General features: G+C 43.0%; 1 protein-coding gene across 2 annotated transcripts in view; it reads right to left on the bottom strand.

Moving 5' to 3' along the window:
• Nucleotides 1-21,777, bottom strand: part of FNDC3A (fibronectin type III domain containing 3A) — a 440,266-nt gene that overhangs the window by 230,139 nt on the left and 188,350 nt on the right. Inside the window, exons 1-2 of one of the 2 annotated variants that reach the window (XM_068128579.2) lie at nucleotides 11,844-12,343; nucleotides 10,759-10,834 (exon numbers count right to left, since the gene is read on the bottom strand). In XM_068128579.2, the coding sequence (XP_067984680.2) occupies nucleotides 10,759-10,834; nucleotides 11,844-11,855 (88 nt within the window). In that variant the 5' untranslated portion in view covers nucleotides 11,856-12,343. Of the gene's footprint in view, nucleotides 1-10,758; nucleotides 10,835-11,843; nucleotides 12,344-21,777 lie in introns of those variants that run through there. The other variant, XM_068128578.2, reaches the window with a different exon arrangement.

The raw sequence follows: 21,777 nt of genomic DNA, 5'->3' as shown, positions 1-21,777 counted from the left end.
ACACGTTGGGTGTGCAACAAGGAAGAATTGATTCAATTTTGGTGAAGATCCGAATCTGGATATGCTTATACGAGGTTTAAAAAAATTTAAGTGATTCTTCACCACCATTGAGATGTAGGGCCAGAACCAATATATAACATGATATTTCAAAAAGTTATGGACGGATTCAGACGAAACTTGGTGTGTGTTGGGTGTGTGTAAAGGAAGAATTGATTCAATTTTGTTGAAGATCCACACTGGGATACAAAAGGTAAACTGTTCAGGCTGGCGGAAGTATGCACTCTACTGAGTGTCATTCTAGTTTATGCTGCGATGGTGGCATTCTCATCAGCAATTAACATTGTTCGTTTTTTAATTGCTTTTATAACATGAGATATACAGCATGTCCACAAATTACTGTTACAAATTCAAACCGTAATTAAAAAACATAATGAAATGGGATACAACGATGCACTTTGCTGTCGTCTCTATAAATAATATACAAAAGGTGAACAGTTAACCAAAATAAACTCCCTCCCCGCTGCCTTTTTCCCGCTGCAATCCATCCCAAGGGGCCCTGCTCGCCATGGAGCACGATATTTAAAATTTCGTGTCACGTCACGGTCGTCGTAGTCCGTGATCAAGTGAAATCTGCTGCGGTGATCTACTACAATCTACTACAAACACCCGTTCCTTAAGGGAGAGGCAAGGGATTGTTTGTTTTTCTCCTGGACAATTTGTACAAATTTCGGAAGATTAATTTATTATTTAGCAATAACATCCAATTTTAAAGTTAGTTCAGTGGTTTATTCCATTAGGGTTTTCATACAGAGATTCTTGTATCTTCTTCTTCTGCTTCTACTTCTTCTTCTTCTTCTATAAATTTCAAATTACCTTATTCAAAGCATCCAGGCTCGTTGATTTTTCAACGGGTGACTTGCTAGTGTGACAATATTTCTCAAAGTTTTCTTAATTCTTCTTTTTTTCCCCGTGTGTCTCCCGTGACACGTGACATCAGATTTACTGCAAATGACATCAGAACAAGAAATATTGGCGTGTTGCCTCGTTTATAGATACCAAACCAGCTACGCAGAATCAACAAAGCTTCACGCCGACCAATGGAGGGAGCTACCTGTAACGTATTATTCTGACTTGTATTTGCATTGTTGTTGTGGTTTATCGGACGCGCTTATTCGTCAGACACGAGTGAATCATCACCGCGTCAATAAACGCGCTTTCCGCTTCCGGCACGATGGAGTCTGCTTGAGTTCGTCACATGGTGTCAGAAGTTCGTTGATATTCACGCCATAAGCCGCCATTCGTCTCCATAAATATGGCATCTCCGAACTTTGATCATCCCTCGATCGACTGGGAGAGTCTGGATCTCTACCAGGAGTTTTGCCGGTTCAGAAATCACGTCAGTTTTGTCTTGTCAGGGCCGCTCGCAGACATAACGAAGCCTCGTCAAGCAGGATGGCTCGGAACGTGGATCGGCGAACAAGGTCGTCAAATCTACCAAACTCTATCTTGGGAGGAAGGAGAGAAAGACGACCCGCAGGAAGTGCTGAACAAATTCCAGAACTATGTGCAGCCCAGAAAGAACAAAAGAGTTGCCAGACACCGACTGAAACAAAGGCGCCAGCGGAGTGGTGAGTCTTTTGATCATTTCATAAAAGATCTGAGGATAATTCTCATGGATTGCGATTACCAAGACCCAGACGACATAATCGTCGATTGCATCATTGATGGCAGCCATGATAAGAGGGTCCAAGAGAAATTACTCGATAGGGGTGAGGAGCTCTCACTAGCTAAAGCTATAGAAATTGGCCAACAGCTAGAGCTCTCGCAGAAACATATGAGAATAGTCCGAGATGAAGATGCTCTCATCTCAGCCCTCAGATCTGAAAACGAACGAACTCAGCACCAGACTCAACGTTGTAAGAGCAAGCCTGATAGGCATACACAAGCCACCGAGCTGTTCAAAGCTGAGAATCGGTTTCGGAATGACGGTCCCTGCAGCAAATGTGGCCAGTCAGTGCACAGGCAAGCCAAGTGTCCAGCAATTAATTCTAGCTGCTCCTACTGCAAGAAGCCTGGTCACTGGTTTGCGGCGTGTCGGAAGAGACTGCGCGACCTAAAGTCCCTTAATGAGGAGACCAGTCTAGATCATGTAGATCTTCCTCAAGAACTCGTCAAGGAATCTGAAATTTTAAGGATCTCCGCTCTACAACCAAGCATCAATACGGCTACTCATGACAAGTGGGCACAGACCGTCACGTTGCTGGGTCAGCCGACTCGGTTCCGGATTGACACGGGTGCAAGGTGCAACACACTAACACTCAACGACTACCAGTTAGTCCAGCACCTCGCAGGCGATCTACAATCGTCGCATAAAGTTCTTAAAACATACTCGAACCATACTATCCATCCTGTCGGTACCGTGACACTCCCTCTCTCTCACAAAAACAAGACCGTTAGAGCCAGTTTTGAGGTCATTGACCTCGATCAGGAGAATGTAATGTCAGGCGCTACCTCGGAAGCCCTAGGCCTCATTGTCAAGCTCGATAAGTTGTCTCTTGTTCAGCCTCTAGTCAATGTGTCTCAGGAAGCAGTAATCTCTGAGTTTCCAGAAGTTGCCAAGACAACTGGAACTCTTCCCGGAACTTATCGGATCAAGCTTGTAGAAGGGTCACAGGGAGTAGTTCACGCTCCTCGCAGACAGCCTGCAGCATTGAGAGAGCAAATAGTTGACAAGCTACAAGAGATGGTCACCGAAGGTCACATCGCGAAGGTAGAACGACCGACTGAGTGGGTGAGTTCCATGGTAGTAGCTCTTCGCAACGGCAAAGTCCGCATCTGTATAGACCCCAAAGACTTAAACAAGTGCACAAAACGTGAGCACTACCCAATGAGAACTGTTCAGGAAGTTTTAGCTCAAATCCCTGGAGCCAAAGTATTTTCTGTGCTTGACGCCCGCAGTGGGTTCATGCAAATTCGCCTTGACGAGCCTTCTTCATTCTTGACCACGTTCAATACACCTGTAGGGAGATACCGCTGGCTGCGTCTCCCTTATGGATTGAGGTGCTCGCCGGAGATATTCCAGCGAATCATGGACCAGATGCTAGAAGGGATAGAATGGGCAACAGCGGTAATGGATGACATTTTAGTTGCTGGTCGTGACATCACCCACCACGACTGTGTACTGAAGCGAGTTATGCAACGAGCTACAAGTTATAACCTGCAACTAAACTTCCGAAAATGCCTCATCCGGCAAACCTCAGTCCCTTATGTAGGCCACCTGCTTACTGCAGAAGGAGTGCTACCAGATCCATTCAAGACGAAGGCAGTTGAGAAAATGCCACGTCCAACAGACAAACAAGGCGTCAAGCGTTTCCTTGGATTCGTTCAGTATTTAGAGAAGTTTATTCCCAACCTAAGTGACACAAGCAAGCCTCTCCGTGATCTCTGCAAGGCGGACGTGGAGTTCTCCTGGCAGTCAGCTCAGGAGCTGTCCTTCAAGAAGCTGAAGCAAGCATGTATTTCGGCCCCGGTCCTTCAGTACTACGATGTAAGTCAGCCAGTTGAAATACAAGCCGATGCCAGCCAAAACGCTGTAGGAGCCTGTTTGCTCCAGAATGGCAACCCTATAGCGTTCACATCACGCAGTATGACCGATACTGAGTGTCGCTACGCTATGATTGAGAAGGAAATGCTCTCAATCGTCCATGCAACAGAAGCATTTCACTACTATATCTTTGGAAAATCAGTAGTGGTATATAATGACCATAAACCCCTTGAGGAAATCTTCAAGAAGCCTCTCCTATCTTCTCCCATGCGTTTACAGCGTATGTTGCTCAAGCTTCAACGGTATGACTTGGAGGTTAACTACTGCCGTGGTTCTGAGATGGTGCTCCCCGACACATTGTCCCGTGCACCTCTACCGGACACCGACTCAGAAGCTGGGAAAGACCTTGAGCCTGTGAACATGTTCCAGTTCCTTGCGATCACGAGTGGGAAATACCTCGAAATCCAGGAAGCTACTCTGAGTCAAATGAGCCTTCTCTGCGGTGTCATTGCAAGTGGATGGCCTGACTCCCGAAAGGAAGTCCCAGCACAGGTCCGTCCGTACTTTGACTCCAGAACGCAATTGGCAGTCTCAGACAGTGTTGTCTACAAAGGCATGCGCCTTGTCATCCCGCCAAGCCTCAGACCCAGAATGCTGAGCTTGATTCATGAATCGCACCTCGGAGTGAACAAGTGTAAGCAGCGTGCTCGCGAGGTCATGTATTGGCCCTCAATGAACTCTGACATCGAAGAAACTGTACGGAATTGTTGCAAGTGTGCAGAGTATCTTGAAGGACCAGTGAAAAGGCTCTGGAAGAAGTCAGCAGATAAGTACTTAGCCCTGCTAGACTACCGCACCACTCCACTTGAAGGAATAAACTTGTCCCCGGCTCAGCTCCTAATGGGAAGACGCCCCAGAAACACACTGCCTTGCAACCGCACTCTTCTCATGCCTGCGCGGTATGACCATCACCTTGTGAGATCACGCCTTGACACACAGAAGGAGAAACAAAAATACTATCATGACAAGCCATCTATGTCAGATTTGCCACCGCTCCAGCCGGGAGACAGTGTTAGGATGTTGCCAAACCCGGAGGCCAGGCATTGGATTCCGGCTGTAGTTGAGGCGCGCCACAACAGCCCCCGGTCATATTTGCTGAGGACCCCAAACAATGTGTACCGGCGTAACAGGCTCCATCTCCGCAGAGTGCCTCATTCAGCCAATGTTGGCCCGGTGGGAAGTCAGCCACTCTATCGCTTTTACTCTTCCCAGGACATGAGGGACTTCCCTGATCCCACCACTCAACAGGACACCCCAGTGGGGAACTGCTGCAAGTCCCCAAGTCCAAGTGAGCAAGCATCTGAATCCCAAAGTCTCCCAACAGTGTCATCGCCTCGAGCCACTGCATCTCCCAGAAATACCAAGTTCATCACAAGGAGCGGCAGAGCGGTTAACCCTCCCAGACGTCTGGATCTTTAAATTTAAATCAATTGATTCACGTGATCTGAATGTGATGCTGTTTGTTAATTAATTCATTGTAAGTTTTACTTTATAGAGTTATTTGCTTTGCTGGTTTCCTTTAAATTGGCTTCCTTGAAAGAAAGGAGGATGTAACGTATTATTCTGACTTGTATTTGCATTGTTGTTGTGGTTTATCGGACGCGCTTATTCGTCAGACACGAGTGAATCATCACCGCGTCAATAAACGCACTTTCCGCTTCCGGCACGATGGAGTCTGCTTGAGTTCGTCACACTACCATTGAGGAAAACGATTCCTAATTGGCACAAAACGTTTATGGAGAGAGGTGCCATCCTGCAGAGGAAGGGGCAGCTAGGCTGGCCAAGCCAAAATGGTGAGGCTGTTGAACACGTTCGTTATTATTTCGAACGCAATCTCCACAATTCCATTCGGATTAGGAAGAGGATCTTATCAAATATTGGCAGTAAAACTTTGCAGAATGCTCTTTCACATGCAGCAAGCAACGTCATGTTGCATCCTATTTCATTATTTTTTTATTATGGTTTTGTAGCGGTTACCTTATTGGGACATAATCCACGGGCACGGGCCAGTGGGGCTTTTGATGGTGTGGGCGTGGCGTGCGTGCGGTTGTTGGAGCCACGCCCTCCGAAGAGGGTTTTGGCATTATAAAAGCTGTATGAGTTCCGTTCGCGAGGAGAGTTCTGTTGGAATAAAGGAGCTTTGAACAACCAGAAATGGCCTCGTCCTCTCGTCATCCGCAACACCTACATTGGTGACCCCGGCTGCTCCCGAACGTTTTCGGGGGCTTCAAACGAACATGGCAAACGCAGTTTCGATCGAACTGCCGGAGTTTTGGGAACGACGGACGGCCGTTTGGTTTGCGCAGGCTGAGGCCCAGTTCGCCCTTCGGAAAATTTCCGTGGGCGACACGGCGTATTGTTGGGTCGCGTCTTCGCTCGGCTCCTCCACTGCGACCAGGATCCTCCGAAGGGACGCAAGTACGAGACGTTGGCAGCACTGCTGCTCGTCTCCTTCGCGCGCACTGAGGCCGAGCACTGCTGCTCGTAACCTTCGCGTGCACTGACGCTGCCAGCACTGGTGCTCGTCACCTTCGCGCAACTCCTATATACTACAACTACAACTCACGAAAACTCTACAACTAAAACTACAACTTGTGTGTAGAAAACTACAACTCGCGCAACTACAACTCCTACTCCTACTCTGCAGCCTCGGGAGGCCCGTGAGGAACCTCAGCAGCCTCCCCCGAGGCCTTGACCAGCCCCCTCGGTTGGCTCAACCCCACGGCTGGGCCGTCCCCCGTCGGGCAAGTCCCCGTTTGGCCCACCCACCGCCAAGCCGCTCACAGTCCCTGCTCGGGTCATCAGTCGTTTCGGCCGGGTGGTTAAGGCCCCCCGAAAACTGGCATTTCCCGTGCGAGTGCATTCTGGGGGGTGGGGGGGGGGCATGTAGCGGTTACCTTATTGGGACATAATCCACGGGCACGGGCCAGTGGGGCTTTTGATGGTGTGGGCATGGCGTGTGCGCGGTTGTTGGAGCCACGCCCTCCGAAGAGGGTTTTGGCGTTATAAAAGCTGTATGAGTTCCGTTCGCGAGGAGAGTTCTGTTGGAATAAAGGAGCTTTGAACAACCAGAAATGGCCTCGTCCTCTCGTCATTCGCAACTCCTACAGTTTAAATTTGGAACGGTAATTTGTGGGCAACCCTCTAATTCTTCTTTGTTATTATTTATTTTGAGAACTTTATTTTTCTCAGATGTTTTCTATTATATTAGTAGAGGAGAAATATCTGAGAAAATGAAAGTTTCCATATTTTAAGATATTACTGTTATAATTGGATGGCCTTGTCATTGTTGTCATCTGAACCCCTGGCACATGATACAGGTAACCCAGGATAAAATTCCATATATCATACGTGTTTGTCTATCATATTTGAATGTCCTTGTATTTCATGTAAAAGTGCAATGACATCTACCAATGCCTTTGTCCTGCACATGATATACTGTATAGTGTATATACTTGAACTCCTCCATGAGCCTTATATCACTGGAAAATATATATATATTTTAAAGAATGAAAATTTGGAGCTTTGGCCTTCCTGGTTTATAAACATGTTGGACTGTGAAAGTTTCATCAGTTGCCATTTGTTTTTTGTTCAATTTTGTTCAGTTAAAATAGCAAAAAGGATGAAAGTTTGAGGTTTGTATTTCATGCTGCATTATGATGAAATGCCTGCGATGGATGCATCTATTGTGGATTGCTTCGATGTCAGTGGTTACAAAGCAGAAAGTTCCTTGATCACGAACTGTGCATTAACAATGACTACTTCTTTGACTTATTTAGCACATTGTTACGTTGGAGGGCAGTACAAATTAGATAGCATGTTAAATTAGTGTGGTCCATCTATTCGTATAGGTTAGAACATTTTCTGTAACCAGAGTTGTTAGTGTGAGGTTGTCCTGTTTTTATGTTTGCTAGAAAGGGCGGTATAGTTGACAAAAGCATTAGACAGGAAAGTGTAATTCGTACATCCTCTCTGTGAACCAGGCAGGGCACCCAGGTAAGATGAGATTGGGGTGGGACCCGAAGGGATTTTCGACGTGTCTGCATCTTGTGTATGTTTTTGTAAACCTCCCCATGACAATTCGAGAGGCGCCATGACACCAGCCGGCCGAGTAATGTCACTGCAGTGGAAACTGCATACAGCATGAATGGCAGAGCCAGTCTGTGAGGAGGAACACAAGTCAGGTAGTCTGTGAGGCATGAGTGGTGGGTGATGTGGGCCTGCAGGCCATTGAGGAGGTAATAAAAGAGGCTGTGCACAGGTGAGAGGAGTCAGTTGCAGTTGGACTGTGTCAAAAGCCAGTATGCGTTTTAGGAGAAGAAAAGGAAGCAAAGCAGTGCAGTATATTGCTGTACATGGGCAGTCTTGTCTCGCTCTCTCTTAATTCGCTCTGTTTGACACTTTGTTGCCATCTCTACTGGGTGTCGCAGTTGTGGACTTGTCTGTACTGTTCGCGTGGAATACCTGCTTGTGTTGGAGCCTGTTCACATCCCCTTATATTTCAATAACCTGTCTGGCCCCTCAATGGAAGAGAAAGTGATTGTGTGCTTGTGCTGCCTTAGGTCATTATTTTGAATGAAGTGCTTTTCATTTTGATCCATCATTAAGTGTACTTATTTATTTATTTATTCATTCATGTCCTGTTTGTGTTGTCCTGTAGCATATTATTTATTTATATAAACCTGTTATTTATTAAGTACATGTGCGGCATTGTTACTGCCTTATATTATTGCATGTGCGAAAAACATTTCAGCCTGATTTGGTTAATCCCTGGGGGTGAGAAAAATGTGGTAAACATTTGTTTTACAAGACCGGCGGGACCTGGATTCCGTCAGGGGGAAGCCATTCTACCCGCTCGAGTGTGATTCCCTTTAATTCGGCCATTTGTGAGGCACATCGCTTCGGCGTGGCAATATCAATCACATGTATAATATAATCTTGAGGCACAACTCTCCCAGGCATTCTGCACCCACCCATCTATCCTATTCCGATTCACCTCCCTACTCTTCTAGCTTCCTAACATTCCATAATCGTGGAATAATCACTCTCTCTTTCCTTTAGATAATAAATGGGCATATTTCCGAACCTCCTCAATTGATCTCTTTGTCCATGTCACATAAAGGAAGAGGGTAGGATGTTAAAATTAAAGAAGACCAATCTGCCATGCCCTAATATGTTGTCTGAATCGGCCAATATTCCTCTTTTGTATCAATGATAACCTGCGACGTCATAATTGAGTATGATGGGTAAGTTGAATATAGCAGAGTAAGGGTTGGTGTTGTGGTAATAGCTTAAGAAAGTCCTTTATGAACAAAGCCTAAACAAGCCCTGAATGTTATCTGGTTCCAAAGGTGGCCCTTTCCAGTTTTTGCATGCCACAAGCATGATTTGGACACGGCCATGTGTACAGATGAGATAAACATTTCTTTGCACAAATTTTTCTGTTTTGTCAAAACACTTCTTGTTTGTTTTGTGGCTGAACATTTCACATAAACAAATCTTGCAAGGAAAATTGTTCAGAAAAATGCAGAAATGTGATCAATCATAATTTGGCCAAACCTGAATCTTTGGTGGTCGATCATCTTGCAGACATGGACATTTACAAACCCAAACTTATTATGAAGCCGAGCTTTGGGGTTTCTCCACGTTCGCACCACGCCTAATACATACATACATACATACATACATACATACATACAGTACATACTGTACATGTTACAATTCTCTTTTAAGACAATTTTGATAAGCATCAATAAACAAATATATATTTGAGACCATTATTTTTAGAAGTTTTGAAATTCTTGTCTAAAAAAAATAACGATTGTTTACAGATAAAGAGGTAGGCAATAAATATTTGCTCTGAGGTGGAAGTGCCTCATTGCAGGTCCACAATATCAATCCTCTTTCCACCAATCACGTAGCCCAGCTCCCACAAATAGTAAACCGGCAGCCTGAGTTGATACTTCTTCAACCACAGGAGAACTGAACAAGGAATAGAAGACTTATATTGATAGATCTGAAAGTTGTAAGTCTGGTAGAGATAATATTACTGAGCTCCCATGGTTTAAGAAAGAAAAGTAGGATCACAAGGGCTGAAGCTCACCTGGATCATGAGCAACAGTCACTCAAATCCCCCACATGCCCTCTCAGACCCTGATGTTTTGGAGAAGACAGCAAATACCTATTTTGGGGGTCAAAAACTCCCTGTAGACTCCCACAATGAGCGCAGATTTTTATGCGGTCAATACACCCTTGTTAGGCATCAGATATGAAGCTTTTGGCCAAGTTTCATCAAAATCGTGTGTGTAGTTTCGGAGAAGAGAGCAAATATATCTGTTTCTGGGGAGTCAAACCTCAATCCCCATAAAACCCTTCAATGAACGCAGATTTTGATGCGGCCAATACACCTTTGTTAGGCATCAGATATGAAGCTTTTGGCCAAGTTTCATCAATATCATGTGTTTGGTTCAAGTGATAATGACTGAAGTGTTGACAGACTCACTCACTGACTTACCTACAGACACTGCTCAATGACGAAAGTCCAGGTGAGCTAAAAACTGAAAGAAGGTATGAGAGAAGTCAGCGAGGATGAAATCATCAATGATCATCCTTGGCGATCACCGATTTTGCTATTAACGGCTCACCCCGGGGCAGATGTCCATTCATGCCATAAGACCAGTATAATCATAAACCATTCTAACACTGAAGGAAGAACTGCAAATGACGAGATTTTTGAACCAATCCAGAGGATGCTGCTCAGAAATAAACGACATTTCTGGAATTAGTTATTTCCTTCTTGCTCGTTTAAGTTAACTTTCCAAGAAAGCAGTTGATCTCTAAATACCAAAGCAAACCGATAATATCATCTCGAGCCCGTTATTTATTAGAGAAACAAGTGCACACAATTTGATATAAAAAGAAGAAATCCCAATCTCGTTTTGTAACCAGAGGATAACACCAATAACTGCCTTCTTGCAAACATTTCTCGCAATACTGCAAGGCAATATTCACCCTAAAAATCAGCTGATGCACTTGATTGTTGTGCATTTGCATGGCCTTGTCACAACGTAGCGAGCAGCTGTATGATTAACAGATTCACCATGGACGACTGAACTTGGCCCACATGGTCATCGGAGGACGCGTGGGTGACTTACCTGGAATGCACTGCACAGAGCCATCCTTGGACTGGATCGTGAATGTCTCACCAACGTTGACGTGAACAACAATGACCTGAACAAAAGAAAGGGGGGAGAACAACGGCAACTGTTACGTTCACCGGTTGGGTGTATACAGTTTCGACAAACTATACCAATCCAACAAGCTATAAATCCTAGACAGATCGCATGTCCGGAGTCCGACATCATGCTTTTTTTTATACACAAGTTGTTGTTTTTTCTCCTTTTCGAATGTTCTTGTGGCCTCGATATCAAAAATGTACATCATGCTCGTTCTCAAGCCAAGCTTCTTCCGGAAAGTAAACATACGAAGGCCTTCGAAACAAAAAGGCAAAATGTAATCCCAAACTCTCAATTCATATGCTTTTCTGATAACGAAGCTGAAATACAATGCCCTAACTGTATCTTATAACATCCATCAGGGGGCCGTGAGATCAAAAAGTGCACTTTCCTTTTGGCCAAGCACAACAGGCAAGCCGGACATTACCAGCTGAAAAGGCGTGCGTGGGATTACGTGACAAAGACGTAGAGGAAGGTCAAATGAATATAAAGAGCAAGTGCACAGTGGAACAGACTTATGAAAAAAACAACACAAAAGGCTAGAAAAGATATGACTTTTTGTACTTCTAGGCCATGTGCACAGCAAATCGAGAAATTCTCCGAAGTGACGGACAGAGGTCTGTTCATCCTCACTTTAGCAAAATCAAATGAATACAAGGCGGATGAAAAAAACAAGTGGAGACTTTGGCACGTGCTGAATGAACGCACGGGACGGGCGTGGATGTAGGATTCATGAATGGGCACACGCGCGGCAGCGGCTGGCCATGATTCTTGGCATGCATACATGACGAGCTGAATTAGCTCATGCGCTCTTCAGGCTGACAATTGCACCTGAAAGTGGAGTGATTATGCAGATCAGGTAGGGTCGGGGTTCTTAAGACGATGAACAGCAGCAAAATGTTTTTACGATGACAACGACAACGACAGCAACGGACGATGAGAGTGAAATATGCAATGACTTGTGATGGTGGTGGTGGTGGACCTCTACAAGCTATATGACTTACGGTAGCTCGCATCCTGTTTGTGAAGCTCGCGCGGAGAGCAACAGGCAAGAGGCGTCAGCACAACGGTGGCATCCGTACGATGTCCGTGAAAAGTGTGGTCAATTAGCATGCGTCGGGGACCCGGTGGAATGGGTGACGATTGGTGGCAGGGGGAGGCAGGGCGACGGGGAGCCGTGGGTGTGGGCTCGAGGTTGACTATGCGCTGGGTTGGAGGGAAGTGACGGGGAGATGGAGAGGCAGATTGCAAAGGTGGGGAAATTGGGCCAGTTTAAAACTCGCGTGTGGGAGGTAGTGACCGAGACCGAGGGAGAATAAAACACAGGCAGACATAGCGACACATAGAGGGAGGAAAGAGGAGGAGATGACGACGACACGGTGTTCCTCTTTTACAGTATAAAGGAATGGAGAGGAAATGACATAAATATTGAAACCAAAAAAAAATAAAAAATCTTTTTTGGAAAAATACATCTTCTTACAGCAGGCGGCAGAACGTGCCTTCAAATTGCCCGCTCTGGGCAGCGATCCAGAGAACACATGACCTGAGCTTTATGTTTGCTGGAACTATAGTGAAGCGACTTAGTGTACAAAAAATTAATTAATTAATTAATAAAGCTTGTTGGCGGTCCACTCACTTTCGGGAAAGCCATTTAGCAGAATGGAGGCAACATGTAAGTGTGAATGGGATAAACAATAAACAAAATTATCCAGCGCAGACTACTGACGCAGAATGTCAGATATACACAAAATTGCAACATTTTACAAACTGAAGCAAATGTGATTATTATAAGTATGATAATTATTTACTGCCACATTTGCTTCAAAGAGCTCACGTAGGTATAGGAAACTAAAGGTAGGGTGGTAGTTTCGTTTAATGTTAAGTTGTTGCAATAAATAAATCAAGCAGAGAAATAAGTTTCGTTATCCATCACTGTTTCGCTCTTATTTCCATCCATTGGCTTACTGATCCACCCTCGTGTCGTGTTGCCCATGGTTACATTTACCTTATCAACTCCATAAGGCGAGGTCACATTTCCAATAGGGTGGTGGTACTCTTACCGGCTCTCTTACCTGAGACTGTATACTACTGTTTTGGCAGAGTCTAAATCTAAATGTCGCCAACAACATTCAACAGCCGTACGCGACAATAATTGCCGCGCAGGATGGACAATTGCATGCGTGAACAGTCTGCCTCCATCTCCTGCAATCCTTAGCAGCTGAGCGGTTGCTGGGGAAACGGTCAACACGTAAGAGGGACGGCAGGCCATCTGGCGGACAATTCGCTGTTGCCACGGCATCCATGCTGTCGCACACCTCCCACACCCCTCCCTCCAATGAATGTTATCTTCATTGTTGCACACACTGCTACTCCACGTACACACGCACACACTCTCTCGGTGTCTTCCCTCACCGACATCTTTGAAGCTCTTCACCACCCTCACCTCATCCTCCATTCCACGCTGCACACGACTCGCGCTTCCATCTCACTCCAAGCGTAGGCATTCTTACACACCTTCAAAACATCATTCTCCCCAACAAATAAAATTCTGCTCGATTCTCCACCTTTTCTCTGTGAACCCGAGACCCTTACACCTGCCGGATTTTATCCTCTTTATTTGGAGAAATGGTGCCTGAACCAGTGATGCAGTCCAGTGCTGGCAAGCCAAGTTCACAAGACTCATGAGTTCTCTCGTCGACGCTGAATCGACAAAGTATTAACCTTACATAAAGTAAGACATCGAAAGAATCATTCTAAAATAGATTAGTTATCAGGAAGTTACAGATTTTTATTACCTCTGCCACCATAGGTGGATGGAGGTTATGTTTACACCCCTCTGTCTGTTTGTTTGTTACTCCCGCCAGGGAGTAATGCATTCGATGGTGTGCGTGTGTGTTCGTGTGTTTGTGAACAAGATATCTGGAAAAGTTCTGAACGGATTTGGATGAAAGTTGATGGGATGATTGCCCTTGGGATAAGGAAGAATTGATTAGTTTTTGGTGAAGCTCAGGATATTATTCTGGATCCAGGAATTATTTGAAAGATTTTTTTACCATTGGAAGACAGGGCTCATTTTTAAAAACATTATCTTCTATATATTCTATATTTAACATTGTGATATGAAAATAGTTTTCATATTTGTTGTAAATGTAGTTTAAACTCGTGATTATGCGTTAGAGCGGTGTATTTTGTTAGCAGCGTAGTCTTCAAGGTTCTTTTTTTTCCTTCTAATAAAGACATATTCTGTCATTTTAAAACCACCAAAGTGTGTATTAGGTTTCCCCGTTTCATAAAATGTATCGTTTGATACGTATAATGCTTTAAAACTGTATTTTTTTTTTAAACCTCAGAAGAGATATCAACATAATTTACCTCAGCGAATGTCAATCGCGGTGTCAGTATTTGATGAACTTATAAAGACTTAGGTGAGTTATAAGTGTGACCAGCATGTGCACGGGATTCTTCCCAGAAGAATGAGTGGTTGCATTAGCTTGTACGACTTAAAATGAGCGAGTTTTGTTTTCACGTTTGGGCCAGTTTTACATGTTGTATCCCTAAGGAATGAAACGAACGTTTTCCTGGCTTACAATTTTATTTGAAGTCACACATGCCTCAAAATACACTCACTTATATAGAATTGAACGCTGAATCCGAAAATGTAAGTGAAATTGCCTTGTTTTTTTTTAAAGATTATCTTCTATATATTCTAAATATATATCTGTGCAGTGTCTGTCTTGTGTTGTCTTATCTTGTGTTGTCCCTGAACTACTCCGTCAAACTTTTGTGAAATCGTACTATTCCAACTTGACCCACGGTGGGAGTATGCGCTCTACTGAGTGGCGTTCTAGTTTGTTTTGTGAACAAGATATCTCAAAAAGTTGTGGACGGATTCGGACGAAATTTGGTGGAGATGTTGGGTGTGTGACAAGGACGAATTGATTCGATTTTGGCGAAGATCCAATAATTTTTTTTCAGTGAGTCTTCACCGTTGAGCGAAAGAGCCAAAAACGATAAATAAAATGATATTTCAAAAGTTGTGGACGACTTATGACAAAACCTCGTGGATGAGTTGGGTAGGCGACAAGGACGAATTGATTAGATTTTGGTGAAGATCTGAATATGATTTCGGATATGAGAATTATTTAATTTCTGAAGTGATCCTTCACCATTGAGAGATAGGGTGAAAAGCGATATATAACATATTTTTTAAGGTTGTGGACGAGTTATGAATAAACTTGTTGGATGAGTTGGTTCGCTGACAAGAACAAGCCGATTAGATTTTGGTTCAGGTCCGAATCCAGATCCGACCTATCAGTGGGATACAAAAAATAAACTGTTCAGCCTGGCGGAGGTGTGCGTTTTGCCGTTCTGGTTTTACCTGTTTTCACAATGCCAATCTGAAATCCTATACCTGCTGTAATATCAAACCCCTCTCCATTATTGGATTTGGCATCTCACTGTTAAAAACCCAAGCTGGATTGATTTTTCAGTGGCAAGTAAGCTCAGCAATGATGCAAATTGGGTGACGTACTGAAACGACGTACGAGCTGCACAACTGCAAAATGCCAGAAAGAAAGGAGATGATAAAAAAAGCAAATATTTAGGCAATTGTAAGCAGGTATGATTGAGGATATACAACAAATGCCGAAACAGCAAAAAGAAATCATGAAATATAGTTATAAGCAATAAGCATTTTCCAACAGAAAATACAATAAAACTTCAGACTAGGCCTTTATCCTTAAAAACTTTATAGTTGGTCATACATTTGTGTCTGTTTTGCAATAATATCCCTGACTTTATGGATTAACATCATTTAGACACTTTACATCAGCTTGTGCACCATACCTCGGGCTGCGATAAAGACTAACAGTGTTCTAACCAGATGAAAAGTACAAATGCTAATAAATGAATGAATGAATGAATGATCGTTTTAAGGCCATTTTCCCCGCTAGAGCGGGGGTTAGCCTTTTGGGCCCCATGACAATCATGGTTCCCTGTTTGAGGCAATGTTTTTGTGGCCGGATGCCCTTCCTGACGCCAACCCTTTGGCCGGATGCCCTTCCTGACGCCAACCCTTGGTCGCCTCTTACGATGCGCAGGGATACGGTGTACCTATTCTAAATCGGGGTACACACCGGGATCATTCATCCCAGCAAGCTGGTACTCAATTTGCCGACCTCGGAAGGATGACAGGCTGAGTCAACCCCCCTGGCGTTAATTCAGCGATCGACCAGGATTCGAACTCCAGGATCCTAGGTATCCCAAGCCAGCACCCTAACCGCTAAGCCAACACCAGGCTACAAATGCTAATAAATGTTGGGCATAAATTGGCCATTTGCCACATTATGAAAATAATTAGCCAATGATGTCAATTTGACGATAAACATTTCCCGACTTTTCCCGATTTCTGGGATATTGAATATTCGGTAATCTACGAAGATGGTTTTGAACATTTTGAAGTACGCATAATGTTGGAAATAAAGTATGGCATCAAGTAAAATTAGGTCTAGTGTTTCAGGTAAAATTATTATTAATTGTTAATTAATTATTAATTAATTAATTATTATGGTAAAACATTATTATGTAAAACATTAAACTGGTATTAATTACTTAGTCTTAGCTCTTACAAGAGCCTCGATCTTGTATACAAAAAAAATAAAAATAAGAATAATATTCTTATGGTAAAACATGTAAAATATGGTAAAATTAGGTATTGAGATGCATGGACTGTAAATCCACAAAAAGCGAAGGGTTCTACAATAAGAACAATTTGTCCATTACTGTATAATAAGTTACGCTCACTGACTTTAAAGGACTACGTTTATGGGAAGTAATTCATTTAAGAATGACAATCACGTTCGACCTGACAACCAACAACAACCACGGTCCCCGAAAAAGGCCAACCCCCGCTTGCGGGGAAAAATGGCGTCTAAAGGTGGTTTTTTTTTTTTTTTTTTTTTTTTTAAATCACGTTCGACCTGACTGAGTCAATTGGATCACAAAGTTTCAATTCACGAGTCACAAAGTCTCAAGGTTCAGTACAAGTCCAAGTCCAAGGCCCTCCGTCCACTCCTAAGTCAAGAAAAGAGGGAGTTGAGTCAAAATGGCATCCAAGCTGTGGACTCGAATATCACATCACTGGGAGTTTGGGATGAGCATGGTTCAAATATATGAACGAGATACTCACATATTAGCCCATGGCATGTCAGATGTTTGAATACTGTATCTTAATATATAAATATATAATTAACCAGACTTGTTGGTGTAAATATTAGGGTGTCCGCCCTGAGTGTGGGAGGTCAGTGGTTACGCTGGTTAAGCCATACCAAAAACTTTAAAATGGTGCGTGCTGTTTCCTTGCTTGATGGATCAGCATTTAAAAGGACACAGCATGGACATGGTGCAGGCTTTGATGGGCCTAATGTCTGCATGCCTCCTGCATTGAAGATCCTTGTGAGGGAATTATACTTATTATTATTATTGTTCTTCATAATTGTTGTTTTGCATGCAGCCTGTGCCAGTAAGTTTTTAAAACGTCCAGATCTTTATGAAATTGCCAATGTTTCCAGTAAGCTGGTACTCATTTTGCCGACATTAAAAGGATGGACAGGCTGAGTCAACCAACCTGGTGTTATTTCAACGGAACGACAGGGGCTCAACCTCAAGACCCTATAAGATCTTAAGTCAGCCGCCTTAACCGTTAAGCCAACACCAGGCTTAATAATGTTTATAAATATGTTTATAATAATGGAAGCCCATACTCTTACAGAGCTTTGGGGGTGCCCAGGACAAGTTGACAATCGTTCCTAGGCTAGAACCAGTCCTGGACCGGTCGCCACTCCATCACAGGGCCCTCAACTGAAAGTGGCAGGAATTTGTCTTTGCCTCAAGATAATTTGCTTCAACTTCACGAAAGGCACTGTGGGATACGTAAAGTGTACCAACAACTATTGCTGGCAGACAAGTTTAGCAGATCGACGTACTTCGCACGCATTGAGCCTGGATGCGTAAAACCAGGACGACAGTTTATAACCGGGTCAAGATTAAAACCCAGACAAGATGGCTCAAGGGCAAGTGTGCACATCTCGAGGTTACCATCCAGCCCAAATATATGATTACCAAAAATATATATAATGTATTTTTTTATTTACTAGGGCATGCCCGTACTATATATATATCTAAAATTGTATCCCCCCCCCTCTATTTACATGAAATGGTTTGGTCCATTCGCAAAGCCAAAGCGAACGGCTTGCGAGTACGGTGACAATCCCCCCCCTCTATTTACATGAAATGGTTTGGTCCATTCGCAAAGCCAAAGCGAACGGCTTGCGAGTACGGTGACAACCCCCCCCCCTCTATTTACATGAAATGGTTTGGTCCATTCGCAAAGCCAAAGCGAACGGCTTGCGAGTACGGTGACAATCCCCCCCCCCCTCTATTTACATGAAATGGTTTGGTCCAAAGCGAACGGCTTGCGGAGTTTGGTAAATAAATCGCCATAGCTCGGTAACTACTTCTCCGATTAATATGAAACCTTGAAAAGGCACATCCTCGGGTCCCCAGCAATATACCTGGCAAGTTTCAAGTATATCGGACCCGTGGTTGTCGAGAAACAGCGGTCACAGACACACAGACACACAGACATACACACAGAGATTACTGGAATTATAGATAGATAAGTAAACGGAAGCAATTTTTTGCGTTTTCTTGGACGATCGTATGTATCTTGGTCTATGTAACATTTTGAACATCCCTTGTAAAAACAGTCATTCATCCGCCATTACAAAAGCCATGAACATCAAGCCAAATACATAGAAAAAAAACCATTCCGAACCAATGGATATAATGCAGATTAAGTTCAGATTGTATTTTGGAAAGAAGAGCGGTGTCAAGTCTAATTCATTTTATTGCCAATCATTGTAACTTGATGCCATGGGAAAGGGGGCCCTGCCAATTAAACATAATACAGTATCCGGGACACCGAAAGATAGGATTTGGAAGGTAATAATGGAGAAGAAAAAAAAAGGATTCTGTGCAGCAAAACATTCGAAAACATCATTACTGGCATTCAAGTGAATTACGCACTCGTGAGGAAGTATTTCAGCACCAGTAAAAGGCCATCAGGGAGAACTAAACAATGAACGCACAACCACAGATCTTTAGAGAGCAGCGCGCCATGAAACCCCAAGTCAAAAGGACAATGTGAAGTTGGTCAGATGCAATGAATAAATCCTGCATCAACAAGCAATTTGAACAGCTGTTTCGGCCCTCCGTAATCCAAGACAGACAATGGAAAAGTAGGAAGAAGGAACCACTCCACATTTTAAGGTGCAGCCGGACCTTTCGGTAAATATCAGCAATGAATGGCTTCGGCTGACCTTTCGCTCCGAACATCAAAGAAAGGTCTAGCATTGTTAGCATATCCTGAGACGGTTTTGAATACGAACGTGCATGTCTTAATACACAATGTTCTTGTCCAAACTGCCAAGTGTGTGAAAAGATTTTGTGCCAATGCCTTTGGTGATTGGGAAGATGCTGCGGCTATTTTGGTTTCTTTCAGGAGGCCCACAAGGCATCAAGTATGAAATGCAGCCCGATCCTTACATCGTCATTCTACTGCTTATTAATCTTCTTATTCCCTTGGAAGTATAATGTTTTATCAGCAAACCTTTCATCACAACGTTCATTAAAAAAAAACATCACGAGGTGCTCGGCTCAACCATGTGAAGATTTTTTAAAAAAAAATGAACATGCATTAAATGTATTTGTAAATAGGGGATTATGATTAGATCATACAACCATGATTTTCCAAGATAAAATGTGACCAGGCAACAAAAGGGAGCACTGCCATTTCTACAAGGACGAGGTTATTTTGCCTTTCTGTGCCATATATTTACATCCCATAAACTCTCTCTATCAATCAAAAACCAACATTCTCTCTCCCCCCCCCCCCCCTCCATATTTCTCTCGATATGTCTCTATCTATATCTATCTCTCTCTATCTATATATATATCTCTGTCTCTCTCTATCTATTTCTATCTCTCTCTATCTATCTATCTATATCTATATCTATATGTATATCTATATCTATTTCTATCTCTCTATCTCTATCTCTATCTAGCTATCTCTCTATATCTATATCTATATCTATTTCTATCTCTATCTCTATCTATATCTATCTATCTCTCTATATCTATAGCTATATCTATATCTATATCTATTTCTATCTCTCTATCTCTATCTATCTATCTCTCTATATCTATATCTATTTCTATCTCTATCTCTATCTCTATCTCGATCTCTATCTCCATCTATATCGATATCTATATCTATCTCTCTCTATCTATATCTATCTCTCTCTATCTATCTCTCTCTATCTCTCTATCTCTATCTATATCTATTTCTATCTCTCTATCTCTATCTATCTATCTCTCTATATCTATATCTATCTCTATCTCTATCTCTATCTCTATCTCTATCTCTATCTCCATCTATATCGATATCTATATCTATCTCTCTCTATCTATATCTATCTCTCTCTCTCTATCTATATCTATATCTATATCTATATCTATATCTATCTCTCTCTATCTATATCTATCTCTCTCTATCTATATATATCTCTCTCTATCTATCTCTATCTATATCTCTCTATCTCTCTATATCTATATCTATCTCTCTCGGTCTATCTCTATCTATATCTCTCTATCTATATCTATCCCTATCTATCTATATCTATCCCTATCTATCTATATCTCTCTATCTATCTCTATCTCTCTCTATCTACAGTCACGTGAAAAAGTAAGTACACCCCATGTAAAGTTTTGACTTTTTCAACATTTTTCAACATACAGCTATTTGATCCTCATTTCAACAATATTGAAAGATAACGGTGATATAATATAACAAATATCATGAAACATTTACATTTTGTAGTCCATTGTATAATTTAAATAAACATAAAGGCAAATTTCGCATGTGGAAAAAGTAAGTACACCCCTACATTTATCACTACTTCAAATACCTAAAATTAGAATCAGGTGCACCAGCTCAAGTGCAAATGATTAGAACATCGTTAGAGAGGATCTTGGAGGAACCTGTCTTATTTAAACCTAAGACATTTAGTTTGGTTTGCTCTTTGTTGTTGAAGTGTGTGGCATCACCATGCCTAGATCAAAAGAGCTCTCTGAGGCCTTCAGAAAGAAGGTTATAGATGCTTACGAGTCTGGGAAGGTATTTAAAAAGATCTCCAAACAAGTTGAAATCAATCATTCGACTGTCCGGAAGATCATCTACAAGTGGAGAAGATTCCAAACAACTGCCAACTTGTTCAGGCCAGGCCGCCCCAGCAAGTTCAGCCCGAGAGCAGACCGCAAGATGCTGAAAGAAGTCTCGAAGAACCCCAGAATGTCATCACGGGACCTACAGGTAGCTCTTGCCACTGTTGATGTCAAAGTGCACGAGTCTACCATTAGAAAGAGGCTGCACAACTTTGATCTACATGGGAGGTGTGCCAGGAGGAAACCTTTGCTGTCCAGAAAGAACATCAGGGCAAGACTAAAGTTAGCTAATGAACACCTTGGCAAAGACCAGCACTTCTGGAACAATGTGCTCTGGACAGATGAGTCAAAGGTAGAGCTATTTGGCCACAGTACCAGAAGACATGTTTGGCGAAAACCAAAGACAGCATTTGACCACAAGAACCTGATACCAACTGTAAAGCATGGTGGTGGAAATATTATGGTTTTGGGCAGCTTTGCTGCATCAGGGCCTGGTCAGCTCACCATCATAGAATCCACTATGAATTCTTCATTGTACCAGAGTGTGCTTGAGGATAATGTGAGGCCATCTGTCGGAAAGTTGAATCTCAACCGCAGGTGGACCTTGCAACATGACAATGACCCTAAACATACCAGTAAATCCACCAAGGAATGGCT

This window comes from Myxine glutinosa, chromosome 9, assembly GCF_964187855.1.
Source record: "Myxine glutinosa chromosome 9, kmMyxGlut1.1, whole genome shotgun sequence".
Lineage (NCBI taxonomy): Eukaryota > Metazoa > Chordata > Myxini > Myxiniformes > Myxinidae > Myxine > Myxine glutinosa.
This window is presented reverse-complemented; position numbering and strand designations above follow the sequence as displayed.